The following is a 25565-nucleotide window of genomic DNA, read 5'->3' as shown; positions in this document are numbered from 1 at the left end:
GAGGCATATGCCCCAGTGCACCACCACTGCAAACACACGCTGGCAGCTGTGGGTGCTCTGCTAACCACCCGGGCTGCGTTTGAATCCCCCCCGGTCAGCTGCCCAAGGGCTCAGCTTACAGGGAAACCTAGTATGACCCCAAATTGATAAGGGTGAGCCCAGGCCATGAAGCAGCTCAAGGGATCATGGTGCAGCTGCTTTGCTCTGGAGAGGAAGAGGCAGGGGGAGGAGGCTCTGAGGAATGGGTGGGGGGAGCAGCTCCATAGGGAGGTGCCGCCGGGCCGCCAGGGGGCGCCGGAGCGCTCGCGCTCTTTCCTGGGGCCGGGCCGCACCGGAAGACAGGACAGTCCCGCCCCTCTGCCGGCCATGGCCGCCGCCATCAGCGCCGGCCTCCTGGGCCGCAGCCAAAGGGTAAGTGGGGCGGGGCGCCCAAAGGGAGCTCCCTGTGGCATGGCCCCCCCGCAGTGGGGCTGGGGGGGGGCTCCAAAGGCTGGGGCAGTGCCCCCCACCGCAGTGGGGCGGGTTCCTAAGGCTGGGGCAGTGCCCCCCACCGCAGTGGGGCTGGGGGGGGCTCCAAAGGCTGGGGCAGGGCCCCCCACCGCAGTGGGGCGGGTTCCTAAGGCTGGGGCAGTGCCCCCCACCGCAGTGGGGCTGGGGGGGGGCTCCAAAGGCTGGGGCAGTGCCCCCCACCGCAGTGGGGCTGGGGGGGGGCTCCAAAGGCTGGGGCAGTGCCCCCCACCGCAGTGGGCCTGGGGGGGCTCTAAAGGCTGGGGCAGTGCCCCCCACCGCAGTGGGGCGGCTTCCTAAGGCTGGGGCAGTGCCCCCCACCGCAGTGGGGCTGGGGGGGGGCTCCAAAGGCTGGGGCAGTGCCCCCCACTGCAGTGGGGCTGGGGGGGGCTCCAAAGGCTGGGGCAGTGCCCCCCACCGCAGTGGGGCGGGTTCCTAAGGCTGGGGCAGTGCCCCCCACCGCAGTGGGGCGGGTTCCTAAGGCTGGGGCAGTGCCCCCCACCACAGTGGGGCTGGGGGGGGGCTCCAAAGGCTGGGGCAGTGCCCCCCAGCGCAGTGGGGCTGGGGGGGGGCTCCAAAGGCTGGGGCAGTGCCCCCCACCGCAGTGGGGCGGGCTCCAAAGGCTGGGGCAGTGCCCCCCACCGCAGTGGGGCTGGGGGGGGGGCTCCAAAGGCTGGGGCAGTGCCCCCCACCGCAGTGGGGCTGGGGGGGGGCTCCTAGGGCTGGGGCAGTGCCCCCCCCGCAGTGGGGCTGGGGGGGGGCTCCTAGGGCTGGGGCAGTGCTCCCTCCACAGTGGGGCAGGCTCCTAAGGCGGGGGCAGTGTCCCCCTGCATTGGGGCTGGTGCAGCACCCCCTCTCATTGGGGCTAGGGGGCTCCTAAAGCTTTGGCATCACCCCTGCATTAGGGCTGGAACAGTGCCCCCTGCATTGGGGCTGGGGGGGCTTCCCCCACATTGGTGGTGGTTCTCTGGGCTGTGGTTGTTCTATGGTCCACGCATTAAGCAACGTGTTGTTCTGTCCCCATATGGATGCACCCTGGACACCCCATCACCACTTCCCTCCCATGCTGTTGGTGATCCTGCTCTGGCTGCTCAGTTCTTTCAGTGCCCAGTGCTGCTGGGCCTTCAGCCCTGAGAGCCGGCTTCTTGGTACTCCTGTGCCACAGATCAAGTTTTTCTCTCCCCACCCACCTACAGTTTTATTTGGAAGGCTCTTGTCCCTTCCCTCTTGTCTTGTGTGACTGCTAGATCCTTCTGTGCAACCCCGCGGGGCGAACGTTTGCTTCACAGACCAATGGCGAAGCTAGGGTGACGCAAGTCCTCAAAGAAAAATTCCCTCGGGCTTCAGCCATCAAAGTAGTAGATATATCAGGTAAGAAGGATTGTGCATGGAGAAACTCTTCTGAAAGGGGTGCAGAGACAACCTCCAGCTGTAACAAACATTGCTCATTTCCCATGGTCTTGTCTGGGCAGTGTGTCAGTTTACATGATGACTTCCACATAGGGACCATGGGCAGCCGGGTGTAGGGTCTGATGCACTTTTCCTGAGCACTAAGAGCAGGAGTATTGTTTTCTGGGAACTATCTTATAAACAGCTATAAGCCCTCCTCTCCAGGGAGATTCTATCCTGGTTTTATAATACAGGCCATCTCTACACTGACTTCTGAAGATGGCTGACTTTGCCTTTGCCACATGTTAAGCCTACCATCATTTTCCTGTGTAGACAGGGTCAGAAGTTATCAGGAGTTGAAAAACACTTTCCCCTCACTGCTAGCAACCTGGTAGCAAATTGTGGCTATTACGTATCGATAGTTTATAAATAAAGAGACAAAATTGTTGCCCTTGTGGAAGAATGGTCCTATGTTTAGAGTACAGGACTGCAAAACAGGAGAGCGGAGTTCAATTCCCAGCTCTGACACAGACCCATTTTGTGATCTTGAGCAGAAGTCAGAAGGGATGAGGGTGAGATTTTAGCTTCCATGATATATTGTGGCAGAGAGTTTGACAGGTGATTTGTGCACTGTGTGACTGTATAAATAGCTGTGAAACCGATCACCCTGACTTAATTGTATAAGCTTAAATACTTATCAGAATTTATGCTTTTTTCTTTTTTCTTCCAAGAAAGATTTTACAGCTTTCAAACATGTAGCATGTGTTAGGAATTTGAACAAAGCAATATTTGAAAGATTTTTCGTGTCAATGTTTCTTAAACTATAATCAGTCTGTATACAGCATACAAGTGTAATGACTAAGACACTGATATAATCAGTCTAATTTTGTTTTAAAGGAGGCTGTGGAGCAATGTACGAAATTCATATAGAATCTGAAGATTTTAAAGAAAAGAGAACTGTCCAGCAACATCAAATGGTTAATCAGGTAAATAGTGTTGTAGGACCTGGAAGGGCAATCATATTCCTTTGCTGTAACCCTTGGTGTGTTAATTCCACCTTTTGGAATGTGGGAACTTTCCTAGAAACAGTAAATTTATGCTGATGTGGTGAGAGGATTATTGCAGGATATGTCCATGACAGCTTGTCATTACCTGGCCAAAACTACTGCCAAAGGTTACAGTTACAGCTAATCGTTTCAGGGCCTGATGCAACATGGTTTGGAAACTCTACAATCCAGTTAATTTCAGTGTGAGTAGGGGGAATAGAAGCTCAAGGATTAGGCTCTTAATGCTAACCTTCCAACATGGTCAATGATGCAGTTTTGTGAGGGTTATTCTGAGTGGGTATAATAGGCAGAAAAGCTGGGGGAGACAAAGACCTGTTGGATCATCTAACCCATTCACTTGTTATTGCAGTATTGTCTCTAGTCTAGTTCAAAATGACCCAAGTAATGTAGCTTCTAGTCCTGGGATGGGAAGGGCATTTCACGCAATCCTGTATCAGGAAAAATGTCCTGAGTTTCCCTTTCTTAACTTGCTCCCCATTTTGTCACCTCACACTTTCCAAATGATTATGCTTTACAAGGGGAGTTTTGTACACTTTTGTAGTCTCCCTTCATGATTTACCAGAGAAGGCAGTTGGTCATTGGTAATTATAAAACTCAGTTATGTGATTGGGTGCCATACATAGAACGGTTCTTTGCCCTGAAGGGCACACAGCTGAAGGTAAGGTGCTGAATACATTGAATTAAAATAGCTTACACTAGTATAAACTTGTGTAGCACATGCAGAAAGATTTGAACTGATATAATTTGAGATTTGGACTGCATGTGTTCCATTCACATTGGTACATAAGTGCTAAATCCTAGAATTGATTGAGGAGGATCAGAGAGAACATTTCCAGCACTCTATCCTGTAGTCTGAGGGTTGCCCTGAGTCTCTTACAAAGGTATTTAGACAGTGGCCCCCAAACTTTTTACCTTTATGTCCCCTCCCTAGGAATGAGAAGCCATGGCCTGGGGTGGGGCATGGAATGGGTTAAGGAGACTGAGGCTGGGGCTGTTGGGTTGAGGTGGAAGCAGAGCCTTTTCTGGTAGCTGGGTCCCCTAGCATGGGACTGGCAGACACAGCCAGAAGTTGGGCCAGTAGCTGGGACTGGATGTAGGGTTGACAGCTGAGGTCAGTAGTGGAGTTGGGTGGGTCTCCATCTCTGTGCATGCCTATAGACTGGGGACCCTGATTTAGATTGACCTAACACTTAATACAGGCAGAGGGACTGGGAGTCCATAAGCCTAATTTTACAATATCCACAATTCTGTGAAATGAAAGGTGTTATATTATGTACTTCCTACAAATCTCACCCCCTTAACTTGGTGAAGCAATTTCTTCAAAGTAACTCAATTTCTGAAATCTTAATGTAATAAATTTTAGTGCCATTTCTTCTGAATTCATCTGGGTTCTTGGCTAGGAGCACTAGACAGACCAACCACAAACCTGGGTTTTAGCTGAAGTGATAGCCTGGCAGTGAAATGCTTTGTTGCCCTTACCAGTTCCCCTTTTCTGGAACAGTGTGCTGTGTGGAATAGAGCTGGAGGCTCCACTTCTAATTGGCTAATTTATTGAGACCAAGCAAACTGAGTTAACTACACAAAACAAAAAAGCAATTCTGTAGCACTTTTTAAAGACTAACAAAATAGTTTATTAGGTGATGAGTTTTCATGGGACAGAACTTCATTCAGTTCCAGAATTTACAGATCTGAAGAAGTGGGTCTGTCCCATGAAAGCTCATCACCTAATACATTATTTTGTTAAAGTGCTACAGGATTGCTTTTTTGTTTTGTGAAGATACAGATGAATATGGCTACCTCTCTGAGTTAACTACAGTATGTGGTTGAGTTTAGGGGACATTCCTTAAAAGGAATTGCAACAAATTCACAATATACTGAATCATTCTAGCAGCCTGAGGATTTTTTTCCCTTTTCCCCTTTCAGGAATAACAACAAAATACCCCCTTCCTGTAGCCATCGTATGTTGTTGATTTGTCCCATTCAATTTCATATGAGGAAGTATCTGTCCTCCTATGCAATACCAAGGAAGGGACCAGTGTCTAAATTCAGTGCTTGCATAAGGAATATGTGCTATTCAACAGTTATCTGTATAATGGTGTATTGGGCCATCAGCATCCACCATAGACTTGTGTTCTCTTTTGCTCTGTTGAGTTGCTTCTGTGTAGTTTTGTTAAAAAACTTGTTTAATTACAGGCACTCAGTGAAGAAATTAAAGCAATGCATGGACTACGGATATTCACATCTGTTCCTAAGCACTGAAGACGAACTAGGCAGCATCACTGGAAACCTTTGTGGAAGATAGGAAGCTTGTGTTTTTGGGTAATGGACTTTAAATGATCAGTATTTAATGGTATTAAAATAAGGACAGTGTTTCAGAAACTATTTAAAGAGAGGGCCTGTTTTACTTAACTTGTTGATTTCTTATCCTTTCATAAAGTACCTGATGCCAAATCTTAACTGGTTATTTCATCAAAATCTAGCCCCTCTAAGTCCAGGGTGAAACTAGAATTTCATAGCTTGTGGAACATGTCGCAGAGGAGAGTACTGGCTTCTGTTGTGTCTTTTAGCACTAACATCTAGTGGAAAAGAACCACAGTACTGGTGATTCCACACACAGATCACAAACAAAAATGCAATGTACGTTTTTGCTGTCTACTTGACTAACATTGTTACAGCTGGGAGGAAACTGCAGCTTCCAAAGAAATTACGGGAGGCTGTAGAGTCCCCTGTTCACTGTGCCTTCTTAGTCAAACATGGCTTTGTAACAGAAGCTTGCAGGATAATCCCTGGCTGTCTGGCACAGCTACTGTGTGTGAAATTAAGATTTTCTTAATAAATGAAAGGTTTTGAATTATGTAACTTCTGTATGATGGCCTTCAAAGGATAAGGGGATCAGGTTTCCTGTTGGGCAAAACTCAGAGGTATGATGTTTTGGGTCTGAATTACGGTCACCTTCCTTCCATGGCATGGAGAGCGAGCGCTTGTTTTCTTTAGCCTCCTGTTTTTCTGTGTGTGTGTGTGTCTTTGATAAGGCTCTGCTAGTCAACTTTTTGGTGGGCATGTCTGTGCCTCAATTTCAGGCTGTCTCACGTCAGACTTTATCTTCCACATAAGAGCCAGTTTTGATTGTACCTCAGTTAATGGTTAGTTAGTAAAATAAGAAATTTAATATTATGGTCTTGTTGCATTATAATTAATTATATATTCATATTTTTGTTGAGATAAAGACTTTTGTGGTAATTTGTATTAGCAACCGAGGTGCTTCATGAGCATGGAGGAATAGTAACTGCAGATAGGTAAGCCAAATCCTAGCACCTTCCTGCTGCTATCCTGTGTGTGGGTTGTTTTTTCCTTTTTTTAAACTCACTCAATACAGTAACTAAAACACTTACTTAGAGCAGCACTAAAATTCCCCCCTTCTCTGCACCATTTTAGAAGTCTGGCAATGGCCAGCTGTTATCAGGCAGGGATGGAGGGGTGCAGAGTATTGCACTAATTAAGTATTTTCCTTATTTATCTTGCACGTTTTGGAAGCCATGCTGTTGATTTAGTAGACCTCAGTTACTGTTGAGGTTTCATGCCATTTAAATATATCCTACCACGCATGGGTAACGTGTTGCACTAGGACCTTCTAAAACAGTATCTAACAGGCAGCATGTCTGCAGGTGAGTGCTTGTTGATACCTCAAACAAACACTATTAGAGACAATGTGGCTTGGGAGTGTAAGTTGTGAAATTCATAAAATTAATTTAAATTACATATTAGAGCTACCACATGCTTCTGTTGCTCTGTTGTTTTCATTTGGGAGTGGTGTAGCAGTGCAGGCCCAGGAATATCTTTTTCATATGTAAACTTTAATCACAACTGCACTTCCCATGTCTATTGTCGCAGTCATTGCATTGTTTGACAAGCTTGAGGGCAGGCTTAAGCTCAGCCACCGAATGCAATAGTCTTCAAAGCCAGGACCAGAACTACACTCAATTTTCTGCTTGTCCTTAAAGTTACTAGAAGCCAGATATGCCTATAGACAGCATCTGTGGTTTTCCTAGTTACAGAAATACTTAAAGGTCTGGAACAAGCAAATGTTTTTTTGAAAATGTTACCCTCCCTGAAAGTGACTTTTTATAAAGCATAATCCTTTAACGTGTTTTTGAAACGGTGCCTCACTTCATACTACTACGTTGTTAGTCTTTAAAGTGCTACATGACTGCTTTTTTGTTTTACTAAAAGAAGATGCAACTTAAGTCGTAGTAGTATGCAGTGTTCCATCAAGTTTCCAAAATGAACAGACATTGAATACCCATTACGCTTAACTTCCCTGAATGTTTAAATATGGAGTTAGATATCGTTACAGTAAAAAAGAGAGTAAGGAGCAATAGCTTTGTGTAGTGTTTGCTCATAGTGACAATGTAGACACGACCAATTATTTGTGCTTGTTATAACTGATAAGTCAGTAGTTTAATATCCCTAGTGGGATCCTGCATTTTCAACTTTTTAAATCAGAAAATCATTTGAATGCCACATGCTTTATTATTTGATTGAATGGAAGTTACAAAAGTAGGTACAAAATTTTTTTTAAAAAGTACAATAAACTTATCTAAAAGTAACCAAAGAAGTCCCAGGTAAAAACTTTTATTATAACTATTAATGTAAAAATACTATAAAATTTTCATGTTAAAGTCACTCATGTTAATTTGTCAAAATAGGGTTTGTTTGGTTTTTGCCATGGAGTAACTGTTTAGTCAAGTTGAAGGAAACATGCAGGAAAACAGACAAGGCACAGCAGCAATATTGATTTGTAGTTACTTGAGTTTGTCCACTATCACTGGAAGCGGCAAGAGACCTAAATCCTGTAACCAGTTTTGATTCACAGTCCCACTTGCCTGCAATGCAAGATATACCAACACTGTCTGAACAAACTTTTCTGCCTACTTGAAGCAGCTGCATGAAAGAACCTAGCAACCCTAGTCCATCCTGAAGAAGTGTGTGTATTGCTATAAATGTAAAAAACTTCAAAAAGTCAATCTAGTACAGGATTTCTCAAACACTGTCAATCCTTCCTTTAACAGCTGGAATTGCCTACCCTTCTAAATGGTTAACGTCTCCCCCTCCCCCCGAATTCTTAAATTAAAAGTACAATTCAGAAAAAATATCTAGATTTTGAACATAGAAACCCAATAGTATTGTCAAGAGTTGTTGAAGCAGATCACTGGGTAGTCAGTAATCACTGGACCCTTGTGAGTTGCAAGTCGGAGCTATCCACTAAGCAATCTAATCTGCTTTCTTATCTCTGGAGTGACCATTGTCTGCCTTGGAAAAAGGCAGAGATTTGAGAAACAGTGCCGTAGAGCTAGGAACAACAAACAGCTTAAATCTAACTAGAGAAAGTTAATTTGCCTTAAAACAAATAAAGCCTTATATTCCTCTCTCAATTATCACAGCTTTGATGCTTTATAAGAGAGGAAAAAAGGTACATAATTTCCTACACTGAAATCTACCCATTGTAAGATACAGAACAGACACTTTAGGTAAAACTAAATCATCTAAGAAGTTACATTTGTGCAAGGCCAGAGAACAAGCTTGCTGATTATATGCCAAGTAAACCACCAATTTTATTCACGGTCCTATTGTGAGATTTTAAATATGAGCAACTTTAAAATCTCTCAAACAGGCTTTAACCCTAGAACAGTGTGGTTTTAAACTAATTCAATTTTTGTACATTTCACAAACCCTGTAAATTTTAAGTAGCTGCTATCTGTCTATTTGGGTTGGTGAAGCAAATTGATTTCAAAGACCTTTTTCCAGTCTTCCCTTACAGTATGCTGTGTGCTGCTCATTCTCATTAACTTCAGTCAGAGCTCACTGGACCTTAGGTAAACTGATCCTGAATGGTTCTGGAATTTTACTGATTCTAAAAAAACAAGTGAGACCAGGAGATTAAAAAGTGAATTCTTTCCATCATGTGCCATTTCAATCACTGAAGTCCAATCAGTCTGCTATATAAACAGTCCTAAGTTTGGACAGTGAATCTGCCCTGATATTTCAGAGCCCAAAATGAGTTGTGCAGCACTGGTAGTTAGGAAAAACACTAACTTTATAAATTGAGTCAGTTTGAAATCACAGCCAAAATGTATTTGAAACAATACAATTTTACTTTTGTCTTCTACCCCATGTTCACACTTCCAAGTTAATGGGTAGAAGTTGACTACTGCAGTTTTCAGACGTTATTTATGATGATCAGAGCAAGCACTGGTTTGTTCCCCTTTCTTTGTTCTTAGTCAGCAGCCTGCAGCTGTGCTTGGTCAAAGCATGTGCGATGTGATACCAGGTAAGTAAGGGCTAAGCAAAAATACAAGCTTGAAAAAAAATATAACAGTTTTGGTAATGTTATACTTAAGGGGATTGGCTTGTTCATTCAACGATAGGATGGCAAATCAGCTGAAATGCGGCAAAACAGATTCATCTTGTGAACAAGCTATAGATAAATTAGTGGGTCATGGAGTTAGTTTGGATCTTAGACATTTACAATTGAAAATAAAGTTATGTAAAAACACTCCATACTTTTGGAACTCCCCACTACAGATTAGTTGCTTTGACATGTAGGTTCAACAGCAATACGGATAAGCAAAAGCTGTATGGGAAGTAATCATCTAACACTCTTCTATAAGGTACTCTGAAGGTCAGAAGGTGCCAGCAAAGGCAGCAGTGGCACAGGATGCACAAGTATACAGGATTTGAACCCTGTGGATCCCTACACAGTCACAGGGGACTCTCCCTCAGTGTTCTCCTGGACCAAATAGGCAGAGTGCCATGACTCCTTGCCCATTCAGGAGCTTCGCAATCCCTGAGCGTGGGGAGAATGACACAGCATACAATGGATTTCCTGGTGCTTGAAGCACCATTAACTACACATTACAGGTAAACAGGAATGGAAGGAGGGGAAAAAAGTGGCTCTGTGGAAAGAACAAAGCTGATGAGGTGTGGTAAGATGGAAAAAAACATTCAATGGTGCTGAATTTCCCCTCTGCACAGCTCTAGCCCAGCTTTCTCAGCAGTGTTGCTCCCTTGCACCACATAGTAGGTTGGGTAGAAGAAGCGAAGGTGACTTGATTATTTAAAAAAGACAAACACTGAATGCCCCCTACACCAGCAAGAGGAACTAAAAGCCAAAGCTACCTGAAAATATCGAGATTTCACCACAAGATTCCACTTACTATGGCTGGAAAATATCACCCATCCCAGCCAGAATGCCTTTGTTTCTGAACTGCAAAGACTGCATTACAAGTTTACTTTCTTCAATACCAGTTTCTTACAACCACGTTAATCAAACACCTGTTGCAACAAAATTACCTCCAGGCTCTGAAGGCCTGTGAGACACAGGTTTCTCTGCTGGAATGACACACACCAAACAGGATGCAAACAAGTCAGGATTAGGCCTTTGGAATGGAGTGTGTGTTTAAAAAAAAGACTCATGATGTCTCAGTCTGGCAAAGAAATTAGATATCTGCAGCTCAGATTTTTTTTTTAATAATATATTGGTGCTGGTGCTATTGTCTTATTTTGTCAAAATACAGTACTGACTATTACATTGTGACAACATATGCTTTAAAAAAGAAACCTCGGCAGTTCACACTGGGGAACATGCAGAATGGTTCTCTTGTAACTATACTTGCACACTTACGCTTTTCTGCTAATCAGGTTTTCATCTGGTTCTTCTTAGGTGACTATTTTGCTTTACCTTAGTCCCTTTTGGATCATAACTTCTTATGTCCGTGGAACTCAGGGCTAGCCTACTATTTTACTTAAGGCTCCGTCTAAGGCAGATTCAAAGTGCATCTAGATACAAACTTAAAACAAACTACTCTTAAAAAAAAAAAAAAAAAAAAAGTCATTCATAATGAATACACCAGTAGTTTTTCCCCCTATTTCTGATCCAGCATTTAAAAATAAAATAGGTTTTGAAAGCAACACAATGAATTTAAGTGAATTAAGTTACCTTTTTCCTTTTATAAAAAGCCACAAAGACGCACAGAAATTGCAATGGTCTACACCGAAACAAAAATCCACAGGCACATCCAACTGTTTTGTTTTTTTTTTAAAAAAGGGACCATAGGGTGTGCAATTCAAAGTAATCAACTGAATACCAGATTTTTTTTTCAAAACTGCTTTGGTTTTGGAAGCTATGTACACTATACCTTTAATAGCCTATTTTAAGAGAGAAAAATGCTGGGTGTTAAGTGTAAATTGCATCCATAATAAAATTTGCAAAAATATTTTTCCCTACATAGAAAACAGTGGAATATCAAAGTTCATAACATAATGCACTTATCAGAAGTATTGAACAATTTTTATGCTAGCATATAGAGCTTTAAATGGAACTCTTGAGCAAGTAAACACTGGAAGGCATAAAACCCAAACCAAAATATTTGCATTGGCAGTTTTGTAAACAATTTCTGGCCAGATATTGCATCTACAGAACTTTTACCATCCATTCATTGTAGTTTATCTGACATGAAACAGTAGCCACATTTTTGGGGTGTTAAGTCTGATGTGCAGACATTAGCTTTTATATAGAGTTTGACCAATTACCCCTTTGCAACCAACCCCCCACACCAGTCACTAAGATAGAAGGGGAGTAACTGTGCTAGACTGGAAAGCATCTGTTTTAGATCTGCTGGCTGTGGTAATGGGTTTCTCAAAGTTTGTGCCACTAACGACAAAGTGGTAAAGAAATAGCTGCAGCTGGAAGCAAGAAAGAGTAACCATGATTGAAAGCAGACAGAATTCTTCCAGGGAAGATTTATCTGTCTTTGGATCCTAGCTTTTCAATTAGTTCCTGAAGAGGAGCCAACTCACGCCTGTCAATCAAGTTGAACTCCTGCAGTAGGGGAAGAGAGAAATACAAAATAAACCCGAGTTTAGAAAAAGACTAAAGTAGACAGAATAAGTGACATGCAATATCCATTTTAATTCAAAACAGGCAAAGTAAAGAATTCCAGGAATTCACAACAAACAGCATGATACGGAGTGACTTCAAAATATTATTAGTTTATTTGACAAACATAAATTAATCCTCACAAAGCCCAGTCTGGTTGAGATTCTCTGGAGCTAAACTCAAGTGCCGCCCACACCCTCTGTGAGAAAACAAAACAAGAGAACCTTAAGTTCCTTGAAAACAACTACAGACTGAACCACACTAGTCCAGCACACTCTCATCCAGCAACATCCACAATCCAGCGTGAGTTTAGTTAGCTGGACAACCACTTATCTTGGCTCTGGGGCCAAGTTTCCCCTGGTCCCATGAAGTTTGTTTCCAGCCACCAGTCCTGGATCTCAGTGTTTTGTACTGTTATTTAGCTGTAATTTATCCTAAATGTCTTCTAAGAGCCCAGTAGGCAGTGGCAGTGTTGGTAATGCAGCTAGACAATATTGACCTCCTGTAGCCAAAAGGGCTCATGCCTATTTTGGCACTGGGGCAGTGCTGCTGAAAAACAGGAAGGTAAAAATCTGTATCCCTACTTGAGATTCTCCTGCTTATGCATCCAAGGATTGCATGAGCCCTTTTGGCTATAGCATCACATTGGGAGCATACATTCAAGCTGCTTATCTCAGAGTAGAGCCCTATTGTTTAAGACAAGATGTAAACATTTATGTATTGCCAGACTAAAACATGTACTGTTTGCTTGTGCCCATCTTACCAGTGATCCCTATCACTCTGTCCTAGTGACTCGTCCTTATGTGGGATATGTTCATTTAATATCTTTGTAGTTATTTAATCAAAATGCATGGTATATAAGTCAAGTGCCTGACAGAAGTCAAAGTATACCATGTCAACATTATTGTCTACATAAACCAAACTTGTCATTTCTTTAAAAAAAAAAAAAAAAAAAAAAAAAGTCTGAGAGGATCTATTTCCCATGAACACATTGATTGGTATTAACTGTACCACCTTCTTTAATTCTTGATTAATCTAATACCATTATTTTGTCTGTGATTGATATCAGATTGACCGGCATCCAGTCACCCAGCTGAACCTGTCTAACCTTGTTAAATACTGGCCCATAAGATTTTTGTCTAGACTTTTGGAATTTGTCCAGCAATCCAAGAACAAAAAAGATCAACATTTATGGAAACACTTGTATTAGTCTTGTAGGTTTATATAAAACAGTTACAGATTCTATGTTCTGGGTCAGATCTAACTTGATAGCACCCCTTTAAGCTTTTCTATAAAAAGTCACATTAGGATTAATAGCTACTGATTTAATACCAACCTGTACAAAGAAGATAAAGTGCTTAAAGGAGGTGTTGAGATGGGCCTCCTCCTGGAGCTGCATCACAGAATCAAAGTGCTGGTGGTAGATATGGGCATAGACCCTAAACAGACGTTTCAATATAGTCTTTGCCACAGACATGAAGTTCTTAGGAAAAGGGACACCTGAAACACGCAGATATGCAATAAACTTCTTAATCAAGTTTAAGATATGAAAGCAGAAAGCCCATCTATAGAATACAAATTTTCTGCCCAAGGGTACTAGACTTCATAAGAAACAGTGACTCGCCAAGCTTTAATGAGGGCACCAAATGTATTCAGTGGTAAAACTCCACACAGTCTACTTTTAATACAATTATTTATGTCAAGTATTCAAAACATCACTCCCACAAACTACTGAGCATCCACAGTTCTCTTTGAAGTCAATAAGAACTCAGCATCTTTATAACTCTGTACATAGGCACTTAAGCATGTATCTAACTTTAAATGTGCAAACAGCATCTCTAAAGTCAATCCGGTGCAAAAGTGCTTGGCTCAATAGGGGTGGGATACCCACTGGCCACAGAGGCCAAAACATATGCATTCTAATTCTTATTCTGACATGGACTTCCTATGTGACAGTACTGGGCAACTCATTTAAATTATCCTCCTAATCTGTAAGAGCGTGCTTCAACAAACAAGTATCCGACAGCAAAACAGGAGATCCTCAGATACTGAATTTTTTTTATTTCTTTTTAGCCACCCCTAAAAGCCACACATTTAACTAAATTCAACATGAGATATACATATAGTTTATAAGGCAAAACTTAAGCATTTTAACCATTCATGGTCCATAGTTTGTTCTACAGATGTTAATGGTTAACCCGTTACGGTCAACTGGTAGGGGCTGGAGCAGCCCACCCGCTTATGTTGGCAGGTGCACTCCAGCCCATTAGTGGCCAGGGCAGGGGGTGGCTGGAGAGGCTACGGACGGGGGCTGCTCTGTCTGGGCTAGCACATCCCTGCCAGTGATCATAGAATCATAGACTGCTAGGACTGGAAGGGACCTTGAGAGGTCATCAAATCCAGCCCCCTGCCCTCATGGCAGGGCCAAGTACAGTCTAGACCATCCCTGATAGACATTTATCTAACCTGTTCTTAAATATCTCCAGAGATGGAGATTCCATAACCTCCCTAGGCAATTTATTCCCGTGTTTGACCACCCTGAGAGTTCGGGACCTTTTCCTAATGTCCAGCCTAAACCTCCCTTGCTGCAGTTTAAGCCCATTGTTTCTTGTTCTATTCTGAGAGGCCAAGAAGAACAAGTTTTCTCCCTCCTCCTTATGACACCCTTTTAGATACCTGAAAACCGCTACCATGCCCCTCCCCCTTAATCTTCTTTTCTCCAAACTAAACAAGACCAATTCTTTCAGCCTCTCTTCATAGGTCATGTTCTCTAGACCTTTGGTCATTCTTGCTGCTCTTTTCTGGACCCTTTCCAATTTCTCCACATCCTTCTTGAAATGCGGTGCCCAGAACTGGACACAATACTCCAACTGAGGCCTAACCAGCGCAGAGTAGAACAGAAGAATGACTTCTCATGTCTTGTTCACAACACACCTGTTAATGCATCCCAGAATCATATTTGCTTTTTTTGCAACAGCATCACACTGTTGAGTCATATTTAGCTTGTGGTCCACTATAACCCCTAGATCCCTTTCTGCCATATTCCTTCCTAGACAGTCGCTTCCCATTCTGTATGTGTGAAACTGATTGTTCCTTCCTAAGTGGAGCACCTCACATTTGTCTGTATTAAACTTCATCCTGTTTACTTCAGACCATTTCTCCAATTTGTCCAGATCATTTTGAGTTTTGACCCTATCCTCCAAAGCAGTTGCAACCCCTCCTAGCTTGGTATTATCTGCAAACTTAATACGCGTACTTTCTATGCCAATAACTAAATTGTTGATAAAGACATTGAACAGAACCGGTCCCAATACAGACCCCTGCACAACCTCACTTGTTATACCTTTCCAGCAGGATTGCGCCAGGGCTGCTCTGCCAGGTTGGAGTGTCCCTGTCCCTGGCACTCGAGCCTGGCCAAAACAGCCCTGATCTCCAGCATGCAGTAGGGGAGGCCACTCCAGCCCAGTACCCCCTTTTAACTGGTTAATGGGTGTGTTTTTATGCTGTTAGTTTTTTTGATGCAAAATCCTACTGGAGACAACACCCAGGTAGTTTTACCCAGCTTTAGCTAGTTGAGTTAAATCACACATTGCAGGACAGGTACAAGATAATCTGTGAACCCCATTATTTGTCAGGGAAGGCTGCGTACCTAATTGATCCTTGAGTGTTTGAAATACTGAATTTTTAAATGATACACTATAGCTACTCTATACAGCATCATGCATACTAATATGAGAGCTTTTAGAATGCACTGCAAAGAACATTAAGAACTCTAAAGAACTGCTGACAACAAACACCTGGGGGGGGAGTATATAATTTGAAAAAACTTCTGTTACGAAGGACAATTTGTGCTAACTGCAGTTTACTTTCTTGGCCATATATACCCCTAATCCTCACCATGGGAGATTTCTATCTCCTAGAAACTTTGAGGTAAGATTTTGCTGCTTATTTGAAGATGTGGACTTGCCATATTGTAGTTTCAGTCAAGACACAGATTTCAGGTGAAAGTTTACTAGCACTGGCTTTAAATTCTAATGCTAGTGATTATGGGAGCAGAATGTACCCACCCTGTGAGATGCAGGTTTGTCACAGTGGGGGAAAAAAGTCACAGCTACCATGACACATGTAAATACTTATACAACCCTCATCAGCGCCATATTACGCTGCCTAGCGCATGAATGTCATGATTTCACTTACCAATCTTGGAAGGAAAGAGGGTTTCATCATCTAGCTGGTCTTGAACCCATGTCATCAAATAATCAATGTACTTCGGAGCTGAACATTTAATTGGCTTCTTTATATTGGTACCATCTGCCCAATGGTATTCATACCTGTAGGGGAAAAACAAAGAGAAACGGTTATTAAAAGGTACATTCTTTCAGAACTTTCCTGTTCTACTTTTTAAGCAACGATCGTGAAAAAAATTTAGCAGAATGATTAAAATGGAGCTCTATCAGAGCCCAAAGAAACTGGCATATCGAGTTCAGGCTTAAACCGGATTCCATGTCATTTTCACACACTACTGTATTAGTCTCTTTTCCTTATGGCTGAAAGTCTCCACTTCCTATTGTTTCCACAAGTGTACAACGTGGAAATTGTGCAACTGAGCGGAGCTAACCACAGCTCCCTTTACAGCCAATTATTAATGCTCCTTGAGTAGTCATAGAAGGCGTGTATTAGAGAGGTCCCATTTCCCCCTTTCGAAGTTGAAGGGAACTGCCCCTGCTGCATGCTCTTGTCCTGTTTGGCCTGGAATGCAGGGTCTGGGCCAGAAGCCACTGCAGCATCACAAAGAAGGTTCTCCTTCTTTATAATCTATTGGGAACATAAAGATTTTTTAAAGGTTGGAGAAAACTGGTACACAGAGAAGTGAAATAACAAGTGAACAAATCAGAGCTGAGGAAAGAAGCCAACAGTTCCGATTCCCAGTTGCTAATTCAGGAGTTGGGAACACCTCACACCCTGCAGCTTGCCTGGATCCGGACCCCTAGGCTCAGGGCTCCCATCCTCAACATCTGGCTTGGGGTGGAGGATGGGGAGCCCCAAGCTTCATGAGTGGGATCAGGCAAGCTGGAACCGGATCTGGCCAACAGGCTATGATAGGTTGCGTGGGAGTCAAGAAGCGCCATGGCCAATCCTCCTTCCTCTCCCCTGACTGGGGGAACCCTGGGTCCCCAAAAAGAATGAATTTGGCCTGGGGGAAGACCTGAAACCTCAGTCCCCCCTTCTCCACCCTCCTGCCTGTGGTGCTGGAGTATGAGGGGAGTGACGTGGCTCAGTCAGGGGCCACATCAATGAGGGTTTTGTGGTTTTTTTCTTCTCACTTTTATGTGGCCCCTGACTGATTTTTCTGTGGGTCAGTGGCCTCTGACCCCCAAAAGTTTCCCACTCCTGTGCTAACTCAGCCATTTAAGATAGCATTGCCTTTAATATTGCACAATGGCTTCTTTCAGCTTGAACCAAACAGAGTTACAGTAAAAGCATTTGCAACAATGAATAATATATTATAGTTAACATTTTATATCCACTGACATTGGACTCAGAGTGCCAGCTTTAAATGTAACAGGGATCCTTGCAAATACATTGCATTTTCTGATGCTGTGTATGGCATTAACTTTAACTTCTTAAGTATTAAATGTGACACATTTGACATGGAAACCCTGGGACAGATCCTCATCCGATAGGGCACAGCTCCACTGAAGTCAGTGGCGTTGCATGAATTTATGCCAGACAAGAATCTGTCCCCAATCTTTGATCTTTAATGGAATGCAATTTAACACCCTGAAGGGAAAGAAAGACCACAGAAAGCCGTCACAATAGTATTAACTTCAAACAGCTGAACTACACAAAAATGAGGAACCTAGTTAAAAGAGAACTAAAAGGAGCAGTCACAAAGTGAAAATGTCTCCAAACTGCATGGAGATTATTGAAAGATACCATAGTAAACTAACCATAGATCTCAAATAAAAGAAAACAATAAGACGACCAAAAAGACGCCACCATGTTTAAGTCACAGAGTTAAAGAGGCAGTTAAAGGCCTTTTAAACATTGGAAGTGTAATCCTAATGAGGACAACAGAAAGGTCTGGTGTCTATGAAATAACGAGTGGTGTTTGGGAGGTGCAAAAAGAAGTGTTATTTACTCTGTCACATTTAAAAAAACAAGGATCACCAGCGTTCCCTGTAAGCTGAGGGCTTGAGTAGCCACGCAGGAGAGATTCAGCTGCCACCCAGCTCATTAGAGAGCAGCCACAGCTAGCAGCATGTTTTTCTACCGCAGATGCGTATCTGTATATTCCTCAGTGCATATAAAATGTATTCCACCCGTGTATGGAAAAAATTAAGAGGGAACTCTGGGGGTCACTCTATGAAATGAACAGGCATCAGATTTAATATAAATTTAAGGAATTACCGTACTCCTCCACACAATGTCCTTAGTATGTGGGACCTGTTGCGTTGTATGCTATGAAGGCCAACAACATAACTGGGTTTAGGGAAAAAACAAACAAAAAACAACTGAAGATAGGTCCATCGGTGGCCTGATAGAAAGCAGGTATACTGGGAGCTGGGTCAATGCCTTCTTCTTCCCCAACTAGGCTCACAGAGATTGCAGCCCAGCAGCCAGCACTGGCCCATGCCCAGCACAATCTCACAACTCCCACTGGCCAGAAACCAGCCAATGGAAGCTGCCTTGGCTATGCTTCTGGCTCAGACAGCACAAAAAGCCCTTCAACACCAAAGGGCACACAACACATAAAGACACACATGGCCCCACCCACTGGTGCTCTGAGAGGCGTGCAGGGGTGCGGCAGGCAGGGAACCTGCCTGAGGATCGCATTAGGCTGCTGGCTGTGAGACGCCTAAGGTAAGTGCCTTCTGCCCAGAGCCTGCACCTGGCACCTACACTCTCCCTGCACCCAAATCCCTGCTCCATGTCACAACCCTTGTGCCTGCACCCCTAGCACAGAATATTCTCATGAAGCCATACCGCCCACCCAGACTCTGCACTCTCATCCCCTGACCCCGGTTGCAACCCCCTCCTTGTCCCAGGTCACAACCCTCACCCTTACCCCTGGTCACAAGCCCATCCGAGATCCCACGCTCTCTCCTAGAAACCAGTTTTCTATCCCAAGCTCCCTTCTGCATCCACCTTCCAGCCTAGACTCTACACCTTCTCCACCACAGAAGAGCATGGCCCTTTGCCATTTATCAAACTCTTAGAGTGGCCCCGCCATCAAAAATTACTGCCCGCTATGCATGCTCTTAAATCAGGAAGAAAAATATTATGCTAGTGCTGATTACATAAGCTGCTTTATTTCTTGCATTTTCTAAACCTTGGCAAAATAAAGACTGAATCTTTTCTGTGGCTCAGAGATGTGTTAAATTTTAAACCAAAACCACTTGAACCTCAAAAAAAAGAGACACTTTTGAAAAATGCCTTAATTATGGTTTTCACCAATGTTCTCTTGCTCAGCCTGGCTGACTGTCTTCCAACGTCCCTTTTATCATTCCTTCTATCCCATCCCAAAAATATGCAAAAAATCATTTGGGACTGGAAACAACAAAGACATGTTCCTCAATAAGGCATTTTGGGAAGAACTGAAGATGCATGTAAAATCACAGTTAGAAGGTGCTGTATTGTTTGTACCATATTCCTCATTAAATGGGCATCCACAAGCACAGAGAAAGCTCAGGCCAGGCTCCGTAGCAGCTGTATCCAGCAAGCTGAGCCAAAGTAAGATGAGCAAGCCAAGCCATATACATGATTACTGGTTGTAGAAGGAGGAAAGAAGTCATAAGTTGGCATATTATCCTGCAGTTACCAAACAGAATCTGACCACAACTGTTGACTGCTACAGATGGAAGGAAATAGAGTGTCACGAGTGTAGCTCATAGGATTCAGGATTTAGATGTTTACACAATACTGGCTATCTGGGGGCCAATGGTACAAGTTCTTTGTGCTTGAGAATGCCACAGACTACAATAAGAATTTGGCTCACCTGAGGGCTTGACAAGAGTCATACAATTCACAGAAGAATCAAGAACTAATACTCTCTAAATTTATGATAGCTTTTTTTTGGTCTTATTACAATATATATAGGGCTGAATATTGAAACCTTTATACAGGCAAGTGCAAAGTATGAATAATTATACTGAAGTCAAGTGGATTACTATTCAGGAAAGGATTTCCAGGAGAAAAAGATGTTTTGCCAAATGCTTTAGGACCATTTGTTAAAAGATGTTACTTAAAAACTTTCAGGCTCTGATCCAGCATTGAATATTGTACAGCAAACCTGTAGCAGTGTTCAAAGTCAATTGGCTGACTAATGCTTAAATTTGAGCACAAGGATAGCTGTTCAAAGACTCGGACCCTTTAAGTGTAAGCTCACTAGAGCTTTTATCTACAGTGCCTCACACTAAATTCATGTCTTTGGTGACCATAAAAACACAAGCTTTTTTTTTAAAGAAAGAAAAGATTGTTTAAATAGTTAAATTAGGCAACTGCAGTTTTGTTAGTTTAAAAATTGTTCTCAGGGAATGTTGGGAAAACTAGTTTGAGGAACCATATGCAATATCTACTTCTGCTAACATCCTCTTGTTGACCACAAATCATAGGGCTCTCCTGTAGCGCCCAGTGACGAGGGCAAAGGCAATTCAAACTCTGAAGACTTTAGCAAAACTGTATTTTTGCAAAAGTACATTTGAGAGCCTAACTCTAAAACTGATGGACAGGGTTTGTGATCTGAGTAACTTCAAAGAACCACCCAACCTTCATGCAGGAATTGACAGTAAGTCTCAGAGTTCTGCAGTGTTGTATTGCAAACTTGAAAAAGCTGCATACTTCACTCACGTGAAATTTCTCTCTCTCTAACAAACCAACGGTCACAAACTAAAAGCAGACACTTAATGTTAAAGTTCAAACAGGAAGTGCTGAAAGGAAATCACACCAAATATAGAAACAGGAACTTTCTAACCTAAAACTTTCGAGCCTAGATATTACCCTTTAACAAAGGAACTATAATCATAGTACAGGGTTTTATACTGAATATAATGGATCCTACATGCCAGCCAGACCCCTAGTTATAAACTTTAATTAGTCTTTGCTGACTCTAACAAACAAATAGTCCTCTACACATCAGGAAGAAGTGCCACGATAAGCATACATCATTGTGGCCTTTACTGCTGCGCTCTAGTTTAGTAAATGCTTGCACTGAAACTACTGGAATGGATGGAAAAAAAATAAAAAAAGGCAGTGAAACTTCTGTTGTTCTGCCCTGAAAGAGAAGCCTTATATGTGCTACCTGTCATACTAACTAATCTAAACTGGTGCAATTCCTACTCATCATGTACTTTCCCCAACCCCCTGCCCACAAGGCATCAGACCTACTACCTCCAACACTTTGCCACATGAGGATATTCCTCCCCACCACAAGATATATACGTGCCTTCCTTTGAGATGATATAGGCACTCTTAGGTTCTTCTAGTATCTAATATATGATCTTGTGCTGCTAAAAATCATAATGCTTTAGGAATGCATGAAAAAATTTTGTGGACATGTGTGAAGCTACAAGACAGGAGTCCCTCAGAGTGGCAGGAATTCAGAACACTGTGTAAACTTGGCATGGAGCACACAAGCTACACCAAATTTTTAAAAAAAAAAAAAAAAAAAGGAGCTTGTTACTACAAAAATCCTTATCCCAAATGAAGAGAAGGGATTTTGAGAGATTCAGCATTGGGATCGATATATTAATGTTTGTGACAACAAAGCAAGTAGTTAATTGCATTGTTGAGTTTCTCAGATGTTTTGTATTCTTTTGAAAGAAGTCTAGAGTTACTCTGAGGTTCTCCTTCCTGTTTTCAGCCAATATAATCATGACCATTCAGCTTCCCCTATCTCCAGTCATCCAGCTGTACAAAGTGGGTCACTTTATAGAAATTATGACTTTTTCAACCCTTAGATAGAGAGCCTGGACGCTTTGGATGGGTGATGGGAGATGTGTTAATGAACACAGATTTTTTGTTTTGAAAAACAGCGTAAGTGGTCATGTATGAACCTAATAAGAGTCTTGATCAATAAATATGCAGTCCTTAAACGTAACTGAGGTGCTTTAAAACAAGGGTGGTGGTGGTGGTGGTGTATGTGGTTTTCTCCCCCTTGCAAAAAAAAGGTTTCTCTGAATCATATATTCAGATCTTGAATATGACAGGAATCAATGTGATCTTCAGACTACCAGACATAATGTTGTGACCCATCCCCCATTTCTGTGCAAGCGCATAGTCTTCAATACATGAGACTGACCCAGTGATTTCTCCAAGTCCAACATCCTCCTTCTGACAGTGGCCAGTATCTGACGGCTTGCAGGGATGCACAAATTCCCCAACGTGCTCCCTGTCAATTTTGCAAGGTTCCATGAGTGTATGGGAGAAGACAGAAAATAATTAACTCATGGGAACATGCCAATAACACAATACAACACTAAGTGATTATCTGTTCTTCTTCCATTAGTGTTGTACATTTATTTATATTTGTGACCTACCTCTATATGTAATGGCGGGTACACACAATAAGTTTCCTACCTTGGCCCAGCAGACATCACGGGACAGCTTGCTTCTGTGCAGAACTCTGTGATGGTCCCATATAACATATTGATCTGATTGAAGAAATCCACAGCTGCAAAGAAAATACATCAGCATTAAGTATGCATGGACTGGAAATACTTATTTTGGTGCATCCTTCTCCAGTGGATTAGCTGGTCAGATGGAGGGACCACCATCACATCACTAGTGGGGATGAATCATTTTCACAGAAAAGTGGTTTTCATTCTGTATTGTACCATGCTGCCATTTACTACCTTGTCAGCATGACTTTCTCTACTTTCTACCTATTTTGATCTGCTCAATGTTTACTGGAACAGCATAATTCTACTTCACTAAAACATTTCTGAGTCTAGTGTGCAATTTCTCTTGGTTGAATACTGTCTTTTGGGAAAGCACATAGTGACCGCCAATCTTAAAATCACTGAGTGCTGAAAACCAATGTCTGTACATCTGAAAACAAACTCTTCATCCTGTGACAGTTACTGTTTGCTTAATAATCCCATATAATAAAAAAAAAGAAAAAAATAACATGAACAGAGAAATTTTAGTTTAGCAATATCTCTCTCCCTTCAAAAGAATTAGTACCAGATTCTTCAGACATGTAGTTGTTACTGCTTTCAGTCTCCCAATGCCTAACTGATTTAGGAGCCTACATCACTTTTCCAGAAGGGATTTAGGTACTTAGAAGCCAAAACCACACTAACAGTGGATTAATCTCAAAATGGAGTAGCATTCAATATTTCCAAGTGTAAAAGGACGCTTAAAATACACACATGCGGTTTTCTCAAGTATGCAGGACAGTTATTTTTATTAAGGACTTACTGTTAACTGCAATCCATTCATTTAGATCTTCTCCTTCTGGCAACATAACTGCTTGCCTAAGGTTACCACTTCCCAAAGTTGCTTCTGCATGTTTCAAGAGCTCATACTGATGTGAGCCTTCAGGAATATTCTTCTTGGGTTTGAATGTTTTAGAGGACCGACTGCCACTAAGAGAACAAACGGATTTTCAATTATGTTGTCAATAGTTCTATATTTCAAAAAGCTAAAACAACTGTAACTTTTAATTCCAATGACTATATGTTATCAAGTACTATTAAACATCTCTGAATATTTATCAGTGTACTCCAGTAGCTTTGCTGAATTGCTTGTGGCAAGTAACACCTCTTTTATTACCACTTTTCTGGGAGAGGTGGAAAAGGTACTCAAAGTTATTTGAGTAAAAGTACAGCTGCTTGGGGGTGTGGTGGTGGGGTGTATACTTAAGTACAAGTCACCAGTGCCCCCCTGCTGCCCCCGATTGTAGTCAAGTATCCAGAAGTGAAAGCAACTGCACTTTTATTCCAGTCTTTTTAGGTACTTTTCCCACCTTTACTTTCTGGTAAGAAAGAGCAGGGTGAGCAGACTTTGTGCCTGGACAGAGACATTTTACGACAAGACCACACCATACAACCATATGAAATGAATTACTGCAAGAAACACTCAACAGTAAATGATATTTAACAAATTAAATTTCATTTCAAGTTTGGGGATTGGCACTGAAATGCTTTTGGCATGCAGTCATTAGACATGAAAACATTTCAGCAAGACTACTTACATGAGTAGGGACTACAGGATGTAGCCCCTTTCGTATATTTACACCAGTCAACCTATATTTTCCTGGACATACATGTAATGTTCCAGACTACCAGCCAATTATACTTTTGGGCTCGATACAGGGAACTTTTCTCATATTGAACAGAACTTGAAAGAAGAGTCCCACTGAAGTCCATGAATTATGTGTTAGTCAGCTCAAGTAAGAGCTGCAGAATCAAGACTCTATGAGCAGAAAGGACACAAAAATTATTTGTATTTAAATATAAAACCAGGTTCTTCTACCAAATAGCGCCTATCACAGTGGAATCTAGATCTTAACTGGCATCATTACAATACAAACAAGTAGCAGTAATAATAATATGACAACTTAAAGGGCCATGTACACAAGTAGTCAGAAAAATCAGGTAATCAGAATCTGAAGTGCTAAGTCCAGATATCCCTAACGAAACAATAGCCACTTACTTGCCTTTGTTGACAGTGAGTAAAGGATTAATTCTTCTCTTACTTACATCAGTGATTTACAACAGTACAAATGACAGAAGAATCAGGCCCAAAGCTTTACCATTAAATTTTAGTGGAAATAACCATATCAATTTGATGCCCACGCTTTGGTAATCCTAGCTATACATGGGTGCATGTGATTTACCAAAGCAAGTTGGGCTCATGTGCCTCGTGGCTGCCTGGTACACCCTGAGCCGACAGAGAGATGCTAACTGTGCAGATTCTGCACTTAATGGAATTCACCCCGCAGATAACAGAGGCCTCTGCCTTGAGCACATCAAGCTTTCAAACCATGCCAGCATTTTCTCCCAGGGCAGCAGGGCCCAACCTGGAGTGTACAGGTGTATGTCCACCCCCTGCCAAAGGTCACCACCCTGTTCTTCCACATGGGTTTTGGCCTGGATCCTGCAATCCTCTTCTCGCCCCTCACCTACTCAACATCCAGGTTCCGCACTACATTCCGCTCTCCCCCGATCGCAGATGCCCGGCCCCCAGGCCGAGACCAAGGGCCCCCAGACTGCTCCCCCGTACCTCCCACCCCATACCAAGGGCCCACCGACCCCCCCACACGCACCAGGGGCCACTGCCTCTCCCTGGCTCCCCCTGAGACCCAGGTTCCCTGAACCCCCATGTGCCACCTCCCGGGCTCAGGGTCCCTGACCCCCTGTATCACCCCCCCTAGGCCGAGGGTCCCCGATCCCCTCTTCTACCCAGGCCGAGGGTCCCCGATCCCCCGTGTCATCGCCCGCCCCGCCCCCGGGCACTTACAAGAGGAAGCTCATAGTGGGGCTGCGGAAGGGGGAGGGGAGGTGCCGCTCGCTGCGTCCGGCCCTGAGCTGCGCCGCGACACCGAGCCGCCAACGGAACTCGCTCCCCTCTGCGAGCCGGGGCCGGGCGGGGCTGGCCAGGGTCTCGCGAGAAGAGCGCGCCGCCCCGCCCCTTCCCCGGGAGGAGAGGGGTGTCCGAGGGGG

At 43.0% G+C, this 25565-nt stretch overlaps 2 protein-coding genes across 3 annotated transcripts; one reads left to right on the top strand and one right to left on the bottom strand.

The window, feature by feature from the left end:
- The first annotated feature begins 342 nt into the window (after window positions 1-342).
- On the top strand, window positions 343-6132 carry BOLA3 (bolA family member 3). Its single transcript, XM_074981547.1, has 4 exons — window positions 343-411; window positions 1755-1878; window positions 2794-2882; window positions 5157-6132. Exons 1-4 carry the CDS (start codon window positions 367-369, stop codon window positions 5220-5222), a joined length of 324 nt encoding a protein of 107 aa, XP_074837648.1. The 5' UTR covers window positions 343-366; the 3' UTR covers window positions 5223-6132.
- A 139-nt stretch (window positions 6133-6271) lies between these two features.
- On the bottom strand, window positions 6272-25506 carry MOB1A (MOB kinase activator 1A). 2 transcript variants are annotated; one of them, XM_074981545.1, is made up of 6 exons: window positions 25363-25505; window positions 23320-23486; window positions 22477-22570; window positions 16096-16229; window positions 13235-13398; window positions 6272-11841 (listed from the first exon to the last, which is right to left on the bottom strand). In XM_074981545.1, the coding sequence occupies exons 1-6, from the start codon at window positions 25374-25376 to the stop codon at window positions 11764-11766; spliced, it is 651 nt and encodes a 216-aa protein (XP_074837646.1). In that variant the 5' UTR covers window positions 25377-25505; the 3' UTR covers window positions 6272-11763. The 2 variants fall into 2 exon arrangements, with proteins under 2 accessions (XP_074837646.1, XP_074837647.1); XM_074981546.1 differs by lacking the exon at window positions 6272-11841 and adding an exon at window positions 11866-12097 and having other exon boundaries at window positions 25363-25506.
- Between the last annotated feature and the right edge of the window lie 59 nt (window positions 25507-25565).

The sequence above is a fragment of the Carettochelys insculpta genome, chromosome 31 (genome assembly GCF_033958435.1).
Source record: "Carettochelys insculpta isolate YL-2023 chromosome 31, ASM3395843v1, whole genome shotgun sequence".
Classification (NCBI taxonomy): domain Eukaryota; kingdom Metazoa; phylum Chordata; order Testudines; family Carettochelyidae; genus Carettochelys; species Carettochelys insculpta.
The sequence above is the reverse complement of the archived record's forward strand: the minus strand, read 5'-3'. Positions and strand labels throughout refer to the sequence as shown.

Excerpts from the sequence above, each read along its gene's own strand:
- BOLA3 (XM_074981547.1), top strand. The coding sequence starts at position 367 with ATGGCCGCCGCCATCAGCGCCGGCCTCCTGGGCCGCAGCCAAAGG. Across the intron at positions 412-1,754 it reads TCCTGGGCCGCAGCCAAAGG|ATCCTTCTGTGCAACCCCGC; the intron begins GTAAGTGGGGCG and ends TGTGACTGCTAG. Across the intron at positions 1,879-2,793 it reads CAAAGTAGTAGATATATCAG|GAGGCTGTGGAGCAATGTAC; the intron begins GTAAGAAGGATT and ends TTTGTTTTAAAG.
- MOB1A (XM_074981545.1), bottom strand. Across the intron at positions 16,230-22,476 it reads GTGATGTCTGCTGGGCCAAG|GTATGAATACCATTGGGCAG; the intron begins GTAGGAAACTTA and ends TTTCCCCTACAG. Across the intron at positions 13,399-16,095 it reads CCTCTTTCCTTCCAAGATTG|GTGTCCCTTTTCCTAAGAAC; the intron begins GTAAGTGAAATC and ends TGCGTGTTTCAG.